Source organism: Schizosaccharomyces cryophilus (genome assembly GCF_000004155.1).
Source record: "Schizosaccharomyces cryophilus OY26 unplaced genomic scaffold supercont4.2, whole genome shotgun sequence".
NCBI lineage: Eukaryota > Fungi > Ascomycota > Schizosaccharomycetes > Schizosaccharomycetales > Schizosaccharomycetaceae > Schizosaccharomyces > Schizosaccharomyces cryophilus.
Window position 1 is genome coordinate 817,344 of NW_013185625.1, and position 16,451 is coordinate 833,794.

Consider the following 16,451-nt stretch of genomic DNA (forward strand, 5'->3'; position numbering starts at 1 on the left):
TGCTTTACCAAAACAATAGTCTTTAACAAACGTGAAAATAACTAGTTGTACTTTGATCCTTGAAAAGATTTATCGCCGTAGAAATATTTGTCTTAAATGTGTATAGTTCAATATTAATTATTACATATCTTGTTCATTAAATTACTGTTTTCATCAATTTAACTTGGGCAGGCAGATCTGCCGGTGAATTCGTCAGAAGATGAAATACCCTTGGGACAAAGGAAGCGTATCAACAGGGTCACATTCCATAATGACATTGTCAGCAGTTACTGTATAAGATTCAGGATCTACACTCATTTCAGGCATGTAAGAATTCAAAATCATATCCTTTTTCCCAATACCTCTTGTTCCTTTTACTGCTTCAACTCGTTTATGAAGACCATAGGTGTTCATTACACCGTTTGATACAGCATAATCGGAAGCAAATGTAATACTTCTCTCAGGAGCTTTTGCTCCAAACATTTGCAAAGAAACAATAGGGGAAACAGTTGGGATCGATCCATTAGGATCTCCCATCATTGCCATTGCAATCATACCTCCTTTAAGCACCATACAAGGTTTGGCGCCAAAGTCTGCAAAGTCCCATAAGACCAAATCTGCAAATTTTCCAACCTCCACGGATCCAACAATGTGTGAAATACCATGACTGATAGCGGGATTAATTGTATATTTGGCGACATAACGTTTGACACGAAAGTTGTCTACCCCGGTTCCTTCATCTTCTGGCAAGTATCCTCGCTCTGTTTTGTTTTTATGAGCCGTCTTCCAACTTCTTGAAACGACTTCACCACAGCGTCCCATAGCTTGAGAATCAGAACTAATCATACTGATTGCACCCAAATCTTGCAAGACATCCTCAGCAGCAATAGTCTCAGCACGAATACGAGACTCAGCAAATGCTACATCTTCAGGAACATTTCTTGACAGGTGGTGACAAACCATTAACATATCTAGCTCTTCGTCCAAAGTATTTTTAGTGTAAGGTCGCGTAGGGTTTGTGCTTGAGGGTAAAATATTAGGATTTTGGACAAGAGAAATAATATCAGGAGCATGCCCGCCTCCAGCTCCTTCAACGTGATAAGTATGTATTGTGCGATTCTTGAAGGCTTTAAAAGTTCCTTCAACAAAGGAAGATTCATTCAGTGTATCCGTGTGTATTAGACATTGAACGTCATATTCATCACAAATAGTTAAACAAGAATCAATGGCAGCAGGAGTGGAGCCCCAATCTTCATGAAGCTTCATACCACTACAGCCAGCTTCGATTTGGGAACGAAGAGAAGCATGCCCACTATCATTTCCCTTACCTGTAAGACCGATGTTCATCGGATAGGAGTCCGTAGCTCTGAACATGGATTTTAAAAGATCTGCATTGGGAGTGCATGTCGTAGCATTACTTCCTGTACTAGGTCCAGTTCCGCCACCATACATAGTTGTAATCCCTGATGCTAGAGCTTCTTCAATTTGCTGGGGACATATGAAATGAACATGACTATCCATGCCTCCGAAAGTGACGATCTTATTCTCAGCAGATATAACATCAGTAGACGAGCCCACAACCATGTTGTCTGTGATACTATCCATTGTATCAGGATTACCAGATTTACCGATACCCACTATGAATCCATTCTTGATACCAATATCAGCCTTGAAGATTCCGGTATAGTCAATAATTAAGGCATTGGTTAAGACAGTATCGAGACACTCATTCATCGACTTTCCACTCGCTTGACCAGTTCCATCACGAATAACTTTTCCACCACCGAAGACAGCTTCATTACCATATTCTGTTAAGTCCTTTTCCACTCTTACAAACAAGGAAGTATCACCCAAACGAACTTTGTCACCGGTTGTGGGTCCATACATGGTAGCGTATTGTTTACGGGGAATCCGAAAAGGTTGAATCTTTTCAAGAGTATCCTTACTTAATACTTCCATTTGATGCATGAACCCTTGGTTAATCAAGTTATCAAGGATTTCGGTGGTTCGTGATTCATCGACTGGGCCCTTAGAAAGAGCATTACCTCCCTGAATGACTCGTTTACCGCCAATAGGAACCAAACTAACTATCTTTGTGACACCGGGCTCAAAACGAATGGCGGTACCCGAAGATATATCCAATCTTTTGCCATAAGCCTTTGCACGGTCAAAGCATAGTTTTTCATTAGTTTCGAGAAAATGATAATGGGAGCCAACTTGAATAGGACGATCACCGTAATTCGTTACTTGCAGAGATATACGAGGCAAAGTAGGTAAAAGGTGGATTTCTCCTTCTTCTACTTCTACATAGCCAGGAGCATTTTCTGGCGCATATAAGCTTTCATCTACAGGAGGGAACATCTCTGACTTAGGGATAGGAAGAAAGCTCCCATACAAAGCGTTTTCAAGATTTCCGTCTGGAGTACAAATAGGGTCATGGATAGTCACCAAATAAGTTCCATCAGGAAAAGTGGCTTCAACCATAATTTCATGTAATAAATGAGTCACTTCCGGCTGAACATGGCGCTTCCCTAGCATATTCTTACCAAGACTCATTAATTCAGCAACGGAATGGGTACCATCACGAACAAACTCTTGGGTTTGAGAAGCAATCAGCGAAATTGCTTCCAGTTTATTGAGTCTAACACCACGACAAAGTCTTTTTTGAGCCACAGACCCCAGCTGATGAAGGAGTAACTTATGTAATTCTCTTGGTTGCATTCTCTCGTACCAGTTAAACGACTAGCATGGATTTCCATAAAAGTGAATAATGGAAGGATGGAAAAATTCCTAGACGATTTATATCGACATAATCTTAATCAGGAACGGAAGGAGCATCCAAAACAGCTTATCTGTATATCTGAGATAGCAGAATAAAGTGTATTAAGGTAAGAGCGTAGCGAGGATCAGGATATGCAAAAAAAATGCATGAAAAGTCAGTAAAAGGTGAACGCTAAGAATTTCTTAGTCGCTTCTATAACAGTTACTTTTTTTTTTTTTTTTTTTTTTGTTTTGTTTATCCAGTAGTGAAGTAGCACAGGTTCATTGAAAAAAGTGAAAAACGCAACAATAGAACTACTCCAAAGATAAGTTAAGTTTTAAATAAGTTGTTGTTACTCTCGAATAGGTATGTTTGAGTGTAATTTAGGTGCAGAAAAACCTAGAAATCAAAAAAATAAAATATGGTGGATATGAGTGTTCGTTTCGATATCAGTGCACTACGAAGTCTTCATTCAAATGAAGTAGACATTTACTGCAAAGAAAGACGTTACAAAGATTCCTTGGATGCGACTTTCTACATAGTATATTAACATACAAAAGAGGTTGAACAATTGAAAGTAGGGAAACAGCCTTCACTCTTCCATGGAACTATCGTCCGCTCGAGCACGTTTGTCCGATGTATAGTGATCCATGCCGTCACCACTAGACAGCCGGCTCGCACGTTTAAATGATTTGGTCAATGGAGGATGCATATCGGTTTTAGGAAAGACTTCCGAACAACGTAGAATAAATTTTGAGAGAGTCTGTTTCATTTCTTCAATTCGGTGATGATTCAAACTTCGTTCCATGGCCCATGACACATGGAGCATCCGCGACTGTGAGTTAATTTTTCCAACGAGGATTTGATTCATCATTGCTTGGATCAAGTATTGTTCAAGAATAAAATCCTTTTCTTTTGGGACAAGGGAATCATCTAATCTTAACTGTTTCCACAAATCCTCATAGGAAATGCTAGAACCTGTGCACCGTACAGCAGCATCTACCAGCGACAGAAGTTGTAGCTTGTCTACTCGTTCCTGGCTCCAATCCGATGAACAATCTTTCGTCGATCCTTTGTAGAACGTGCTCAAGAGTTGATATATTGCTGGGGACACAGTATCTTGTGTCGCTTGGCATTCCTGCCACAAGGACTCAAACGAGAATACGTTGGGATCATCAATTGCGGCTAAAATCTTCTGATCCATATCCTAACTTAAATAAATATATAGTATAGTATATTTTTATAATGTATGATATTCACTGTGTTGTTTCTAGATACAGGAGCTTTCAGAGGCCAATGCAACTCATGAATTATGGACAAATAAAAATTCAGTTAATGGAAGGGAAAAATTAATGGATTGAAATCTTTGGATACACTTTCTTGGTTCAAACAAACATTTGAGATGTACCCTACCTGTCTGAGTAAATAAAACCAGTAACCTCGAATTAATTCCCCAATTGAATTGCAAAACAAAATCAATTCAAGTAAACCGGAACTGAAACAAGCTTTTTCTCAGGTTTTGTTTGTTGAGAACCTGGTACTCACGATGGGTACCAACACCTCAAAAAGTGTCCCATCCTTCCTATGAGTAAGTAGTGGTATGAAAATCGTACATTCAACCAATACCTTTCTAAGAGAGTAACACGATGCAATATGTAGGAAGGGCGTTTGATTCTGTTACGAAGACGTGGAATTCTATCAATCCTGTACGTACAAGTAATTAAGGGGCGTAATTGCCCGATAATTGTTTGGATAACAAACAGAAACTGACTCAAACAAATAATAGTCTACGCTTTCAGGAGCCATTGACTTGATTGTAGTGGAACAGGAAGACGGGACGCTTGCATGTTCCCCCTTTCATGTTCGTTTTGGAAAATTCAGCTTGCTGTTGCCCTCTGATAAGAAAGTTGAATTTTCAGTAAATGGTCAGTTGACCGATTTCAACATGAAGTTGGGAGATGGTGGAGAAGCTTTTTTTGTTTTTGCTACTGAAAATGCAGTTCCTAGGGAATTACAGACTTCTCCTATTGCTTCTCCTACTGCCTCTCCTACCGTTTCTCCCAAACAAACTCCTCTAATTGTATGTGGATTAGATAGAAAATCTTTTCATAATAGCAGACTGAAGAATTCTAAAGGTTATGTTTCTGATAAGTAGGAAACCAGTACAGTTAGTCTTGACATATGGTTTTGCTACAGAAAAGAAACTTCCATAACTAATAGATTTTGAACGAAGCTAATTTATCATAGAGCATTCACGAGCCCCAAGACTTGCAATTGGAAGGTCCTGCTCATAGCGAATATCCACATTCATCAAATCTATTTCTTGGTGAATCAACTCGCCCATTTCCTGCTGCAAGAGACTTTTATCGGCGCTCCAACTCTGATGCAAGTAAGCTTTACCAAAAAAAATTGCTTTATATTTTATGTTCCCTTTTTACTAACGAAACCTTTTTAGGTGAGCAACTTCCATTTCATAATTACGTCCACAGGCGGCATTCCAGTATGGGTGATGTGGGCAAGGCCGAGACAGATTCATACAGTCGATTAGAAGGGACAGCTCTAGTAGACTTGAAACTTTTACAAAAAGCAAAAGAGCTTGGAAAACGTCTATCTGGTAAAGAACTTCCCACACATATTGATGATAACGGCGATGTCATGTTGGATATGACAGGCTATAAAGCCTCAGCCACGAATATTAACATCGCCGAGCTCGCACGTGAAACATTTAAAGATGAGTTTCCTCTAATAGAAAAATTATTTCGCGAAGATGAAGAGGGAAACCTATGGTTTCATGCCTCAGAAGATGCGAAAAAGTTTGCCGAAGTTTATGGTCAAAGCCCTCCCGGAAGCCCATTAAAAACTCCTTCTTCTCCAAAGTCCGATTCTGCCCTTATGAATGATGAGAAGGGAGATTTACGGCCGTCTTCGTCTTTGTCTTTGTCTCCCCTTCCTAGTAATCTTTCCTATCATTATGCAAAAACCTTACGACTTACTTCTGACCAGCTTCGTTCTTTGAATTTGAAAGCTGGAAAAAATGATTTATCGTTTAGCGTCAACGGAGGTAAGGCCACATGCACCGCTAACTTATTTTTTTGGCGGTACAGTGATCCTGTGGTCATCTCTGACATAGATGGTACTATTACTAAATCTGATGCACTTGGTCACATGTTTACGTTAATTGGAAAGGACTGGACACATGCAGGAGTCGCAAAATTATATACCGATATCACTAATAATGGGTATAAAATAATGTATTTAACCAGTCGCTCTGTAGGTCAAGCAGACTCTACTAGACATTATTTGCGGAATATCGAGCAAAACGGGGTTTCTCTACCCGAAGGGCCTGTGATTCTTTCTCCGGATCGAACAATGGCAGCTTTGCATAGGGAAGTCATCCTTCGTAAGCCAGAGGTATTTAAAATGGCATGTCTACGTGATCTTTGTAACTTATTTGCGTTGCCAGCTCCAAGAACTCCCTTTTATGCTGGATTTGGGAACCGAATCACGGATGCTATTTCCTATAATCACGTCCGTGTTCCACCGACCAGAATATTTACCATTAACTCTTCGGGTGAAGTACATATTGAACTACTTCAAAGGAGTGGATATCGAAGTACTTATGTTTATATGAATGACTTGGTTGATTATTTTTTTCCTCCAGTAGAGATATCGACCAAGGAGGATCTATCAAATTTCACAGATGTCAACTTTTGGAGGTCACAATTGCCTGAGTTGAGTGATGAGGAAGATGAACCTAAAAAGAAGTCCCCTAAGTCTCCAAAAATTGCAGATTCAGTTGACAGATTTGCACCGGACAATGATAATGATAGTGAACAAAATATCGATATATATAACGATGAAGGAAACGATGAAGAAAGAGGTGATATTTTAAGTCCTCTCATGCAAACTTTGCATAATATCAATTTGGATGACGATATTGATTGGGAGCATCAATTTCTTGACGAAACTGAAGAAAAATATGATGATAACTACATGAGAGCCTTTTAATGAATCAGATTCCAGTTAATGACACCAAAAAACGAGACTTACGATTCTTAACATACATGAAAAGCATAATTGACTAAAGCTAATAGAATAGAATGGTTTGGACTTAAAATTTTATACGTAACCTATTTAATAAAAGGAGTGTAAAGGCCCATAATTTGAATGAAAACATAGTTTTGCTCCATTGAATTAATATACACATAAAAAGCTTATTATGAAGGAATATAGAAAATAGTAGAAAGTAAGAATTATGATACCATAGACATTATAGCAGGTTCGGTACTAGAACCAATATACTCAAGGCATTGAAACTACCAGCATAAACTGAGAACACAGATGCTTAACAGGAGAGACAATACATTGGTAAATTGATCTTTTCAATTTACAATGGAGGAGCTTCAGATTGGGCATTTCGTTTTTGTCGATCTTTTTTGAATTTTTCAGTCTTCTGCATAGACTCGGAGAGCTTCTTTTGCCTATTCTGTAAAGTCTCTTCTCGCTTACGTTCAGCAATTCTTCCTTTAGGAAACAAAACGCCCTTCAAAATGTGCCTGCTGGAGTCTTTATTCCAAGTCATCTCTTGGGGAATTAAATGTTCCAGCCTGTGATACTTTGCTTCCTTATAGATATCAGCTTGGCGCCTATTGGAGTATACAGGGTCTCTTAAAACTCCGTTTAGAGGGTTTCGAGTAGGCAAAAAAGGATTTATCCTATCAGACTTTGTCGACCAAGTATTGGCGGTTTCTGGAGGATACTTTTTTAAGAATTTCTTTAAAGGAACAGAAAATGAATTCCAAACTTCTTTGCTGATGACCGACATGGTCAATTCGGGGGTGAAGGGAGATGGAGAAAACTTGTCGGAAAGGCTGCGTATTCACAACCAAAGTGTCTCAGCATTCAGCAAAAATAAGAGATTGGATTCCAATCGATAAAACAAAATTATCTTACAATGAGATTATTTTAGGAATTGTAAATAAATTCAGGAAGACCGAACTTTTGACCCAGTATTCATTGACCCAGTCACTTAAAAAAATCTGAGACTCATTTTGACAATGAAGAAATAAGCCTTGTTTCGCTTTCCATCACTTTCAATGTAACAATGTAAAAAAAAAACAAGACAGTTGCCAGAATTCAGGTATCGTCAAAAAGGTCGTTAGGCGGCAATAGTTCTTTCAGCCCAGTCAGCAGAACATAAGAAGATGCAAAATTAAATTCTAAGTCACTTGACTCAGATATATGTGACTCTTCTTGATGAATTAGGTCTCTCAGCTTTTGCACACCAGAATTTGCAATCTTCGAAATACGAGTGTCATATGAGTGGAGACACGGAAAAAATATTTCTGTAAATGAAAAAAAGCATTCACTATAAAGAAGTCGCGTTTCGAAATCCTCACTCTTGCAATTAAGAAAGCACGTTTCCAATTGTGACACCACTTGGCGTACAAGCTGCTCAAGCAAGTTAGGAGCTGCAGAAGAAAGCTTCAAAAATATCGATTGTTCCAAAAATTTATAAAAGTCCAAAAACTTTGCTCTCGACAAAACAGGAAATCCCTGTGTAGCGTTTGTTTGCATAATCCGATGCGTGTCGACAATTAAATGTAAAACGTACTGTGCCAAGTCCGCCAACCGTGTCGCAATTTGGAGCATCCTTAAATCTCTTTTTAGTAAAATAAGAATGTCCTCGAAAAGACTTTTAATTTTGGCAAAAAATTCGTCTGGATAGTCTTTTGCAGACGATATTTGTGGATCAGCTGAACATTTTAAAAACCGGAATATCCCATCAAAGACATAGTTCAGCGTCTTTAAAGAGACCCCTTCAGAGCTTGCTCGTTTTTCTTGAAGACATTCATAAATGTTAGAAAGCAGGTACAAATCTGAAAGATTCTGTCAGTAAGTTTTTTTTTCAAAGAGTAATTTAAGAATAAATTACTTTTAAATCTCTAATCACCCCAATTTCATACTTAAACACGTCCCAAACACATACCAATATCGTCAATTTCCTTCTGAAGCACTTTGCTAGGAAGATGCAAGGTCTCGAGAACGCAAGAAGCTTCCAATTTCAGTTTGCTTTTCTCTTGATTAAGTACTTTCTCTGCCAGCAATGTTGCTTTCAATTCGTGATTCTTTTCATCTTGCAATTGTTGCCTCAGTCTTTTGATATAGAGCTCCAAGCTTTCTCCCTTTGGCTTATTCCTTACAATGCTCCATGAAATTGCCAGTTTAGTCTCATCTCCTTCTAAAACATTGTCCATTTTAAGAACTGGAAGTTTGTTTACGCGTTGAGAACGAACGCGTAAGACAAGTAACATTTGTATTATTTAGTGCAGCCTAACAATATCTCGTTAATGACTCTTTGTTTACATCCTGAACACGACTTTCTTCTCTGCAATATACATCTATCGTTTGCCAAATTGAAACCAGAAGAATTCCCTTTTATCTTTGCTATATAAATTGCTGTATAACTTTAGTAAGTAAGTCTTTATCGAAAAAGCTCAAGGGAAACGTGTCTTTTTTCTTGAAACATCTACCTTATTGCTATAAAATAAGGCACTAGGGAATCTGTAGCTTTTTTAGTTTGTTTCTATTACTTTCCTATTATGATTGACTTGTATCAGAAATCCTAACCATCGATGTAGTCAGTTATTTCTTTATCGAAAAGGGGTAGGAATACAGCGAGAGTTCCTTTTGATAATTTTTGAAACTTTTTTGAGATCTAATGACGGCTATGTGGGATGGATTCGCCGATTCGTTTTGGACAAGAGATTATATAACCGGTGTCAAAAGTGCCCAGGAATTAATTAATCAAGGCATTGAGCAAAATAAAAGCTGTAAGGAATCTGAAAAAGTTTTTTAATACTAATTATTTTTTAGTACTTTCTTTATTACAAGCAAAGTCGAAGGCATTGATTGCATGCTCCGACATTCTTGTCAAAGCATGTGCTAAACACGATAAACAATATCCTTTCAGTCACGATACAAACATCCTCTTGACTTCTGCAGCCATTAACGAGTTGAGAGAGGATTATTTCTGCGTAAGTTGTTGTCTTTACGTGTAAACAATTAACAAATTTGTAAATAGGAAGCGTCTTTGCAAAAAAAGTGGAGTGAGCAACTAGAGTATTTAGTAATTGGTCCCTTTGAAAAATGGAATAAGAATTATGCAAAGCGAGTTGGCTCCTTATCTTCGACGATTCAAGTCAAAATTGAGAATTATAATTCACGCTTGCTACACGTTCAAAGACTAAAATCTTCCTTACTGAATCCAAAACAACGAGGGCATCGAAAATCAAGCTCTCTTAGCTCTATTAATTCACGAACCCAAGGCAGCAACAAAAAGCTCGAATCTGAGATGCCTTTTATTCTAGCTGGCAAAAATTACTCAAACGATGAGTTTTCCAAGTTTCTATCGACTTTAAAAAAGACAATGAACAAGGTAAGCAATAGTCAGCCTGCCGAATACGTGACGCATGATGTAGACTTCCAAAAAGCGTTGTCATATACTCTTCCTGGTTCAGAAAAATCAAAATTGGAACAAATGACTGATGAATTGGCTGCTCTTGATATGGTGAACGTAAAGGAGCGAACGGACAAGTCGGTCGGTACCCCAAATTCGAATGTTCAATTGACACAGAAAGCAATAAACCTAATAAACACCAACCAAGAAGACTCACTCGACAGCTCTTCCTTTTTTAGTACACAAAACGAAAACAAACCAGTGTCATTTTCTAATGATCTAGATAAATACTATCTGGCATTTAGTAATTTAGAACAATCAAGGATAGAGCTAGAGCAATACTTGGTATGTGAAATCCTAAATGAGTTTTAAAAAGCTAATAATTCAGTTTACGTACTACAAGGAACTTGAGAAATGCGAAATTGACCGACTCTCAGCAATCGAGACCATTTTGGCAGACCATTCTGGCTGCTTTTCAAGTTTTACAACTCGTCTTGAAAGTGTTGTATCGAACCAGACTAAAACGACTCGCTCTCTTGACAAATTACAAGATCTCTCTAATCAAGTCAAACGTTATTATACTGGTTACTTTACATCTGTCTCCAATGCTGATCTTTTTTTGCAAAATGGTAAGCTCTTTTTTCCTTCAAATCCTAATTTTCCAGGTTATGAATCCCCCATTAAGTCATATTCTTTCCTTGATACACAGATATCCAGAGTAGTACCAGAAGTTTTGATGTACTTAGTAGATGGTAAGAAAAATGTTTTATGTTACTATTTACTAACAAATTATAGGATACTCTTATATAAAAGATTTTGATGGTATACAGCTTCGTAAACATTATCATTACTAACATATAGCTCTGTACACGATTTGGACAAAGGAGGTACCTCTGAAAAAAGCTTATGAATTAAAGTCAATATTGCTGAATAATGCAATTATCGATGTTGTTCCAATATTGGAAAAATATCCTTTACACACTATTGCTTTTTCACTAAAACTTTGTTTATTGGAATTTTCAGATTCCCTTATACGTTCCAGCTTTTATGACTATTTCAATGCCCTTTATTCAACTTACACCGAAGATAAAGATATAGAACATCGAGTTTATTCTATTCGCCAATGCTTACTGCACCTTCATAGTACTCCATTGAGATTATTGGAAGATCTCATATCTCACTTCAAATTTTTTGCTGATTCTGCTCAATTTTCTAGAGACGATCTGTACAAAATCGCAAAGATAATTGCGCCATGTAAGTCATATCCATATAACTATAATCTAACCCTTTTAGGTATACTAAGACCCCCTAAAAATGTAACTCGAATTTCAGTTGAGGACACGCATCCAGTTTCGTTAGTTTTAGATTTGCTACAAGAGTTCAAACAATTATTTGGAAATCTTGAACGTTCTGTCACCCCTCCTATAGAAATGGAACGAGCACTGACTCCTATCAATACTTCTCCGACTAAATTAAAGTCCTCTCGGTCTTCATCACCTATTAAATTGCCTTCACCAACCAAGCTATTTCGTCCATTTTCTTGATACAGATTGAACTATATTGTCGATTAATCAAATTACATTCTTTCGAGATACTACTCTTCGTCTGGGTGACTCCTCGATTTTGCGACTTGTGTCAGTAAGATCCTCTTCTTCGCTATATTCTTCTTCTTCCGTTATATAGCGCACAGCATCACCAACGATATTTCCTACTTTATGGAAAATGTTATTACTCTTAGCTTTTACAGAAGACCATCCTCGCTGCGAATCCTGATTTTCTGGTGTTTTAGGGTGGGCAAATATTGTTCGAACGTTATTATTTATCTAATTTCATGTTAGCACGTTAGCATGTTTCAGTTATTGAGTCTTACCTTAAAAAACGGATTCGGAGGTGCTTCATCTAGAGAATTTCGAAACCTGGGGAACAAGGATCTAGTGTTGTTCTCTGGATATTCTAATGATTTACCTAAGGGTTTATCGTTCGTTTGAGAGCTGCTGCTTTTAACGCTGTTGTAGGTTGCAAGCACACCATTTTTTATTGAGTTAGTCAAGACGTTTGTATCAAGAGATTTTCTTGGGATATAAGACATATCGCTTCCTATTCGTTTGTTTTTCCTTAGTGATTCCAATTCAAAAGTCACGTTCAACAGGGTTGGCATGTCCGCAGAAAATTGAGATTGAAGTAGCTTGATAGAATCAGCGAAGTTATATTTTAGGAGATATTCTCGTAATTCAATCAGAATAGCACAACAAAAATCTATAGTAAAGTCGAATGCGCCATTGAAGCCATCTTCATTTTTACCTAATAAACGTGCTCGCGTTTGGTCAGCTATAATCGAGTCCCAAAGGCGTATAACATCTGGCAAAGGGAATTCCTGAGTGAAAAGGCAGGTATACCAGCGAAAAGAGTAGTACGTGGGATTGATTTCTTTCCTATGCTGTGCAGTTAATCTGTTAGCTCTAAACCTTTTGAGAAAAACACATACCATACACTGCCATAGTTCAAAATCATATTGCTTCAAACGATCTGTGAATTTTGACATTAAAAAATAAATACCATGACCAGAGTCGTGATCCAAAGTTTTTTCATAAAGGTCTCGAACTTGAACCATCATCTTGGTAAATAGAAAGAAGGAGTCACATTCGCAATAAAACCGATTTTCATAAGAAGGGTCAGTTGCTAAGACATAGTATAAAGGAGCGAGCAGTTCATTCATGCCTTGAACGTAACCAATTCCGGGGTTTAATTTAGCATAAATAAATAAAATTCGTTCTGTAGCCTCTCGATGGATTCCTAACTCATCCTCGTTTTCTTGAATTGATTTTTCTATGCTTTTTCTTGGTTTGCTGGAAATAATACTAGAGGAAGTAGGAGACTCATTTTCTAGATGATAAATTCTTTCTTGGAGAGAGCGATGTGAATCCTCAAGAAACTGAAAGAATTCTTCTTCACTCTGAAATGGAATGTCTTCAATTGAAAATCCAGTTTGCATCGAAAATGCGGTGCTTCCTTTTGTTGAAGTAGAATCCTCCGTTTGAGCTTCTGCAACAGAGGAAACGGAAAAATTCATGGCGCTTTCTGATTTTCCTTGAAAAAAAGATAGGTCAGGTAAAGTTCGTCGGATGTCTTTGTCAATCTGTTCCAATGTCTGGTTATCTTCAAAATATTGCTTCCATTTTGAGTCCTTATTCGTGCTTAAAGGCTAAAGATAGATTAGCAAAGGAAGCTCTTCTAATATTTATAAAAATAACTTACATGATCCTCAGCCTCTGCGTCTTCAGAATTCTCCTGTAAACTGAGTTTTTTCCACGGGTCTATGAGGAGTTCCTGGACAAATGACTGCGTAGTTTCAATTAGCAAGAAAACACTAAGATAGATCAGAAAGACCAATGTATTCCCATACTGTATAAGTTTTTCGATGACTACTCAAGACGTCTTTCCATTGTAATTTATCAGTGGGCAAGTATTCTAGCATCAACATCCAAGCTTTTGAACGTATCGAATACTCGTCTGGAATGCCTAACCCGTGTTAAAGGATTGTTGATTTGGCACAGAACTTTGTTTTGCGTACCTTGTAGACATAATCCACATAATCCAGGAAGAGACACTGGCTTTTGAGAATTTAAAATGGTCGTAAATCTTTTTAGCCTAAAGTCATGTTAGCCGAAGGTTCTCGTCAACAGAAAGCAATGGTTATACCGCTCCTTGTAATCCATTTTGAACGATAATACTTCTAGATCAATTCAACATATAAATTGTTTAACATAAATTTGATTGATACTTAAAATGAAAGAATCATAAAAAAGTTTGATATTTGCACTTGTTCATCAAACTTTGCTAAACTCGAGGTTAAGAAAACACAAGTGAGCATAGGAAAGCAAAACTTGAAAATAGTCTGCTGGAGATGACGCTACCATTGAAATGTTAAAAAATTGGAAAATATTCTATGACTGTAATTGAATTTCTTTCTACTATGTAGATTTACATGAAACAGTAGTGAAATCATTGGTCACAAACGAAAAAAATCAAGTTTCCATATACATCAACGATACAGTGAATGAATTCAACAAAAAAATCTTAACTTTTGGAAAAAGGTTCAAACAATTTGGCCATGTGAGTCGTAGATGAATATACATTATATAAGCAGCATTTGCTCCATGAATGATACCCAAAATACATAACTTTTATTAGATGAAAAACATTATGAGCCGAATATAAGTGCAATTATACACCTAATAATTTAACGCCGTAAACACAAGCGAGAGAACATACACTGAATCGAAATCCGCGAAAGTAAAGTACATACAAAATTAAATAGAGAACTTATCAGAAAGATAAATAAAACAAGAAGGCCTTTTCTGATTCAAAGCGACTAAAACGGAAAGACGCGATTGTTTTAGCGTCTTTCAGAGAAGGAAGCAAAGTATGTCAAAATGAAAAGAGGTCGAAAGATGAGGAATGGAATTACCTAAGTCTGTTTCATTCCAAGTTTTTCTATGACTTGAGCAAGCTCCTCGCTCATTTGAATAACTGCTTTACGTTCATCCCTTTCAATTTGAAGTTGTTCTTGCAAGGCTTCAATTTGGAAATTTAATGTATTCAAGTTATCGGTTTGTTCAGACTGTTGTTGGGTTAGGTGACGATCACTTGTAGCCATGTCAGCTTTAAAGTTCTCCAATAACGCTGACATCTCTTGATGTTCTTGTATAGCTTTTTCCAATTGTTTTCGAAGAGTATCATTATCCTCTTGTAGAGTTTTCTTTTCTAGTTCCCAAGAGGGGTCAACAATATTAGATCTAGCAGCGGCAGCGGTTACTTGTTGTTGAAGCTCTTGTATTGTAAAATCATATTTTTTCGCGTAATTCACTTTAAATGCAGAGATTTTTTGAGTATGTTTAGCAGAATACTGAGCATGAAGATCTTCAGCAACTTTTTCCATTCGCTCTTGAAGTAGCTTGTCGACGTCTTCCTGAGTGTATGTTTGCCTTTTTGTAGACGAAGAGGAAGAAAAACTAGATACGGAACCCTTGTCTTCTTCTTGTGCTTCAATCAGCTTCTGACTGGTACCTTTAGCTGATGAAGCAACAGCGTGTTCGGTTTGCAGCTGTTGAAATTGCTCATTCATCGCAATTAGTTGGCCAGAAAGATATGCCAAAGAACTTTGAAGAGAAGTGATTTCATGCTGGTTACCATTGAGCTTAGCCTTATAACTTTCGACTTCGGCTTCCAATGCTGCTTGCTGCTTTTGTGAGATATTAAGGGTGATTTCTGGAGGTAAGTCAGAGGAATTAGGAAGAGAAGGAACGGATACTTCAGAAGATGGAGGTGCGTGCGCAAAACGAGAGACGGGTTGTGCAACCTGCAAGGAAGAACCGTCGGGATTGCTATTCTTTATAGAATTGGCAGATGTTAAATGTGGGGCAGGCTGATCAGCGAATTGAGATTGTGAGCTCGAGTTTGGAGGATGAAATGAAAAGGATGATGCGGACGAAGGTACATATGAAGCAGGAGGAGGCTGTCGGGGTGCTTGTGTAGAAGTATTAGATGAATTATTGACAGGTGTACCTGCTGATGAAACAGGAGCCTTCGGGGTGATAATGGATTCTGCATTTCGTTTTCGATGCTTAAATTCTGGAGTCTTGTGTTGAAAGATTTGCGGAGGGTGCATACGCATCTGTCGTGGTGTACTGCCATAGGAAGACGCCGAAGAATTAGCAGTAACAGGAGCATCGTAAGACGACCGATGCATTTCCAAGGAATGCAGACGGTCATTCACGCGCTTATTTAACGATTCTTTGAACTGGTACTGAGTCGTGGCTGGTCGTGCGCTTAGTTTGGGGTATAATCGTGGAGCCGGCATCGCGTCTTCTGTTCCTCGAATTGAAGTGGGCTCCCGCTGCCCATACGAAGTGCCTTCTTTCGACGTGTAACCATGTGGAACAGATTGGTCTTCTTGCATACCATTCATATCGTTCGTTCGTAACTAAAGGAAATTCTAGTAAATAAAACAAGGTCCGTGTTGAAATGAAAAACCCAATGTCTATGACAACGCACCCTATGAATTCTTGAAAGATGCTTGAAAAGAAACGAAACCACAACACACTAGGATTCCAAAGAAAAGCTCATATATTCTATAAAATGCTATTAAATGAACAGTTTTTCTTTCATTCAATGCAATAGTAAACTCTGCAAACCTCGTTTTTTTGATAATTTCACAATTGTTTTGATGTGTAAATAGAACCTGGGTAGTTC

The 16,451-nt window shown here is 37.8% G+C and overlaps 8 protein-coding genes across 8 annotated transcripts; 2 read left to right on the forward strand and 6 right to left on the reverse strand.

Annotated features, from left to right (window-relative positions):
• Positions 1-125: 125 nt before the first annotated feature.
• On the reverse strand, positions 126-2,999 carry SPOG_01910 (urease Ure2). Its single transcript, XM_013167014.1, has one exon. It carries the CDS (start codon positions 2,698-2,700, stop codon positions 193-195), a length of 2,508 nt encoding a protein of 835 aa, XP_013022468.1. The 5' UTR covers positions 2,701-2,999; the 3' UTR covers positions 126-192.
• On the reverse strand, positions 2,963-4,311 carry SPOG_01911 (COP9/signalosome complex subunit 7a). The gene has a single exon (XM_013167015.1). It carries the CDS (start codon positions 3,942-3,944, stop codon positions 3,333-3,335), a length of 612 nt encoding a protein of 203 aa, XP_013022469.1. The 5' UTR covers positions 3,945-4,311; the 3' UTR covers positions 2,963-3,332.
• Positions 4,312-4,354: 43 nt separating this feature from the next.
• Positions 4,355-6,946, forward strand: SPOG_01912 (lipin Ned1). The gene is made up of 4 exons (XM_013167016.1): positions 4,355-4,446; positions 4,527-4,820; positions 4,988-5,129; positions 5,196-6,946. The coding sequence occupies exons 1-4, from the start codon at positions 4,387-4,389 to the stop codon at positions 6,746-6,748; spliced, it is 2,049 nt and encodes a 682-aa protein (XP_013022470.1). The 5' UTR covers positions 4,355-4,386; the 3' UTR covers positions 6,749-6,946.
• SPOG_01913 (ribosomal protein subunit L25) lies at positions 6,853-7,685 on the reverse strand. The gene has a single exon (XM_013167017.1). The coding sequence runs from the start codon at positions 7,563-7,565 to the stop codon at positions 7,128-7,130; it is 438 nt and encodes a 145-aa protein (XP_013022471.1). The 5' UTR covers positions 7,566-7,685; the 3' UTR covers positions 6,853-7,127.
• SPOG_01915 (RhoGAP) lies at positions 7,592-13,464 on the forward strand. Its single transcript, XM_013167019.1, has 9 exons — positions 7,592-9,216; positions 9,382-9,573; positions 9,617-9,777; positions 9,825-10,544; positions 10,588-10,828; positions 10,865-10,951; positions 10,995-11,021; positions 11,061-11,453; positions 11,493-13,464. The coding sequence occupies exons 2-9, from the start codon at positions 9,462-9,464 to the stop codon at positions 11,741-11,743; spliced, it is 1,992 nt and encodes a 663-aa protein (XP_013022473.1). The 5' UTR covers positions 7,592-9,216; positions 9,382-9,461; the 3' UTR covers positions 11,744-13,464.
• Positions 7,629-9,016, reverse strand: SPOG_01914 (meiotic recombination protein Rec24). Its single transcript, XM_013167018.1, has 2 exons — positions 8,730-9,016; positions 7,629-8,619 (listed from the first exon to the last, which is right to left on the reverse strand). The coding sequence occupies exons 1-2, from the start codon at positions 8,995-8,997 to the stop codon at positions 7,877-7,879; spliced, it is 1,011 nt and encodes a 336-aa protein (XP_013022472.1). The 5' UTR covers positions 8,998-9,016; the 3' UTR covers positions 7,629-7,876.
• SPOG_01916 (GTPase activating protein) lies at positions 11,197-14,398 on the reverse strand. Its single transcript, XM_013167020.1, has 7 exons — positions 13,899-14,398; positions 13,771-13,847; positions 13,603-13,718; positions 13,455-13,538; positions 12,685-13,401; positions 12,070-12,636; positions 11,197-12,022 (listed from the first exon to the last, which is right to left on the reverse strand). Exons 1-7 carry the CDS (start codon positions 13,913-13,915, stop codon positions 11,771-11,773), a joined length of 1,830 nt encoding a protein of 609 aa, XP_013022474.1. The 5' UTR covers positions 13,916-14,398; the 3' UTR covers positions 11,197-11,770.
• On the reverse strand, positions 14,366-16,423 carry SPOG_01917 (centrosomal transforming acidic coiled-coil protein Alp7). Its single transcript, XM_013167021.1, has one exon. It carries the CDS (start codon positions 16,165-16,167, stop codon positions 14,668-14,670), a length of 1,500 nt encoding a protein of 499 aa, XP_013022475.1. The 5' UTR covers positions 16,168-16,423; the 3' UTR covers positions 14,366-14,667.
• Positions 16,424-16,451: the final 28 nt, after the last annotated feature.

What these genes read in the sequence shown, in the direction of transcription:
- SPOG_01910 (XM_013167014.1), bottom strand. Translation starts at nt 2,700, where the DNA reads ATGCAACCAAGAGAATTACATAAGTTACTCCTTCATCAGCTGGGGTCT.
- SPOG_01911 (XM_013167015.1), bottom strand. Translation starts at nt 3,944, where the DNA reads ATGGATCAGAAGATTTTAGCCGCAATTGATGATCCCAACGTATTCTCG.
- SPOG_01912 (XM_013167016.1), top strand. Translation starts at nt 4,387, where the DNA reads ATGCAATATGTAGGAAGGGCGTTTGATTCTGTTACGAAGACGTGGAAT. An exon ending in CGTGGAATTCTATCAATCCT is followed by an intron (nt 4,447 to 4,526) that starts GTACGTACAAGT and finishes AACAAATAATAG; the next exon opens with TCTACGCTTTCAGGAGCCAT. An exon ending in CCAAACAAACTCCTCTAATT is followed by an intron (nt 4,821 to 4,987) that starts GTATGTGGATTA and finishes AATTTATCATAG; the next exon opens with AGCATTCACGAGCCCCAAGA.
- SPOG_01913 (XM_013167017.1), bottom strand. Translation starts at nt 7,565, where the DNA reads ATGTCGGTCATCAGCAAAGAAGTTTGGAATTCATTTTCTGTTCCTTTA.
- SPOG_01914 (XM_013167018.1), bottom strand. Translation starts at nt 8,997, where the DNA reads ATGGACAATGTTTTAGAAGGAGATGAGACTAAACTGGCAATTTCATGG. An exon ending in GAAGGAAATTGACGATATTG is followed by an intron (nt 8,620 to 8,729) that starts GTATGTGTTTGG and finishes AGAATCTTTCAG; the next exon opens with ATTTGTACCTGCTTTCTAAC.
- SPOG_01915 (XM_013167019.1), top strand. Translation starts at nt 9,462, where the DNA reads ATGACGGCTATGTGGGATGGATTCGCCGATTCGTTTTGGACAAGAGAT. An exon ending in TAGAGCTAGAGCAATACTTG is followed by an intron (nt 10,545 to 10,587) that starts GTATGTGAAATC and finishes CTAATAATTCAG; the next exon opens with TTTACGTACTACAAGGAACT. An exon ending in TTTGATGTACTTAGTAGATG is followed by an intron (nt 10,952 to 10,994) that starts GTAAGAAAAATG and finishes AACAAATTATAG; the next exon opens with GATACTCTTATATAAAAGAT.
- SPOG_01916 (XM_013167020.1), bottom strand. An exon ending in ATGTGGATTATGTCTACAAG is followed by an intron (nt 13,719 to 13,770) that starts GTACGCAAAACA and finishes AACACGGGTTAG; the next exon opens with GCATTCCAGACGAGTATTCG. An exon ending in CTCCGAATCCGTTTTTTAAG is followed by an intron (nt 12,023 to 12,069) that starts GTAAGACTCAAT and finishes ACATGAAATTAG; the next exon opens with ATAAATAATAACGTTCGAAC.
- SPOG_01917 (XM_013167021.1), bottom strand. Translation starts at nt 16,167, where the DNA reads ATGAATGGTATGCAAGAAGACCAATCTGTTCCACATGGTTACACGTCG.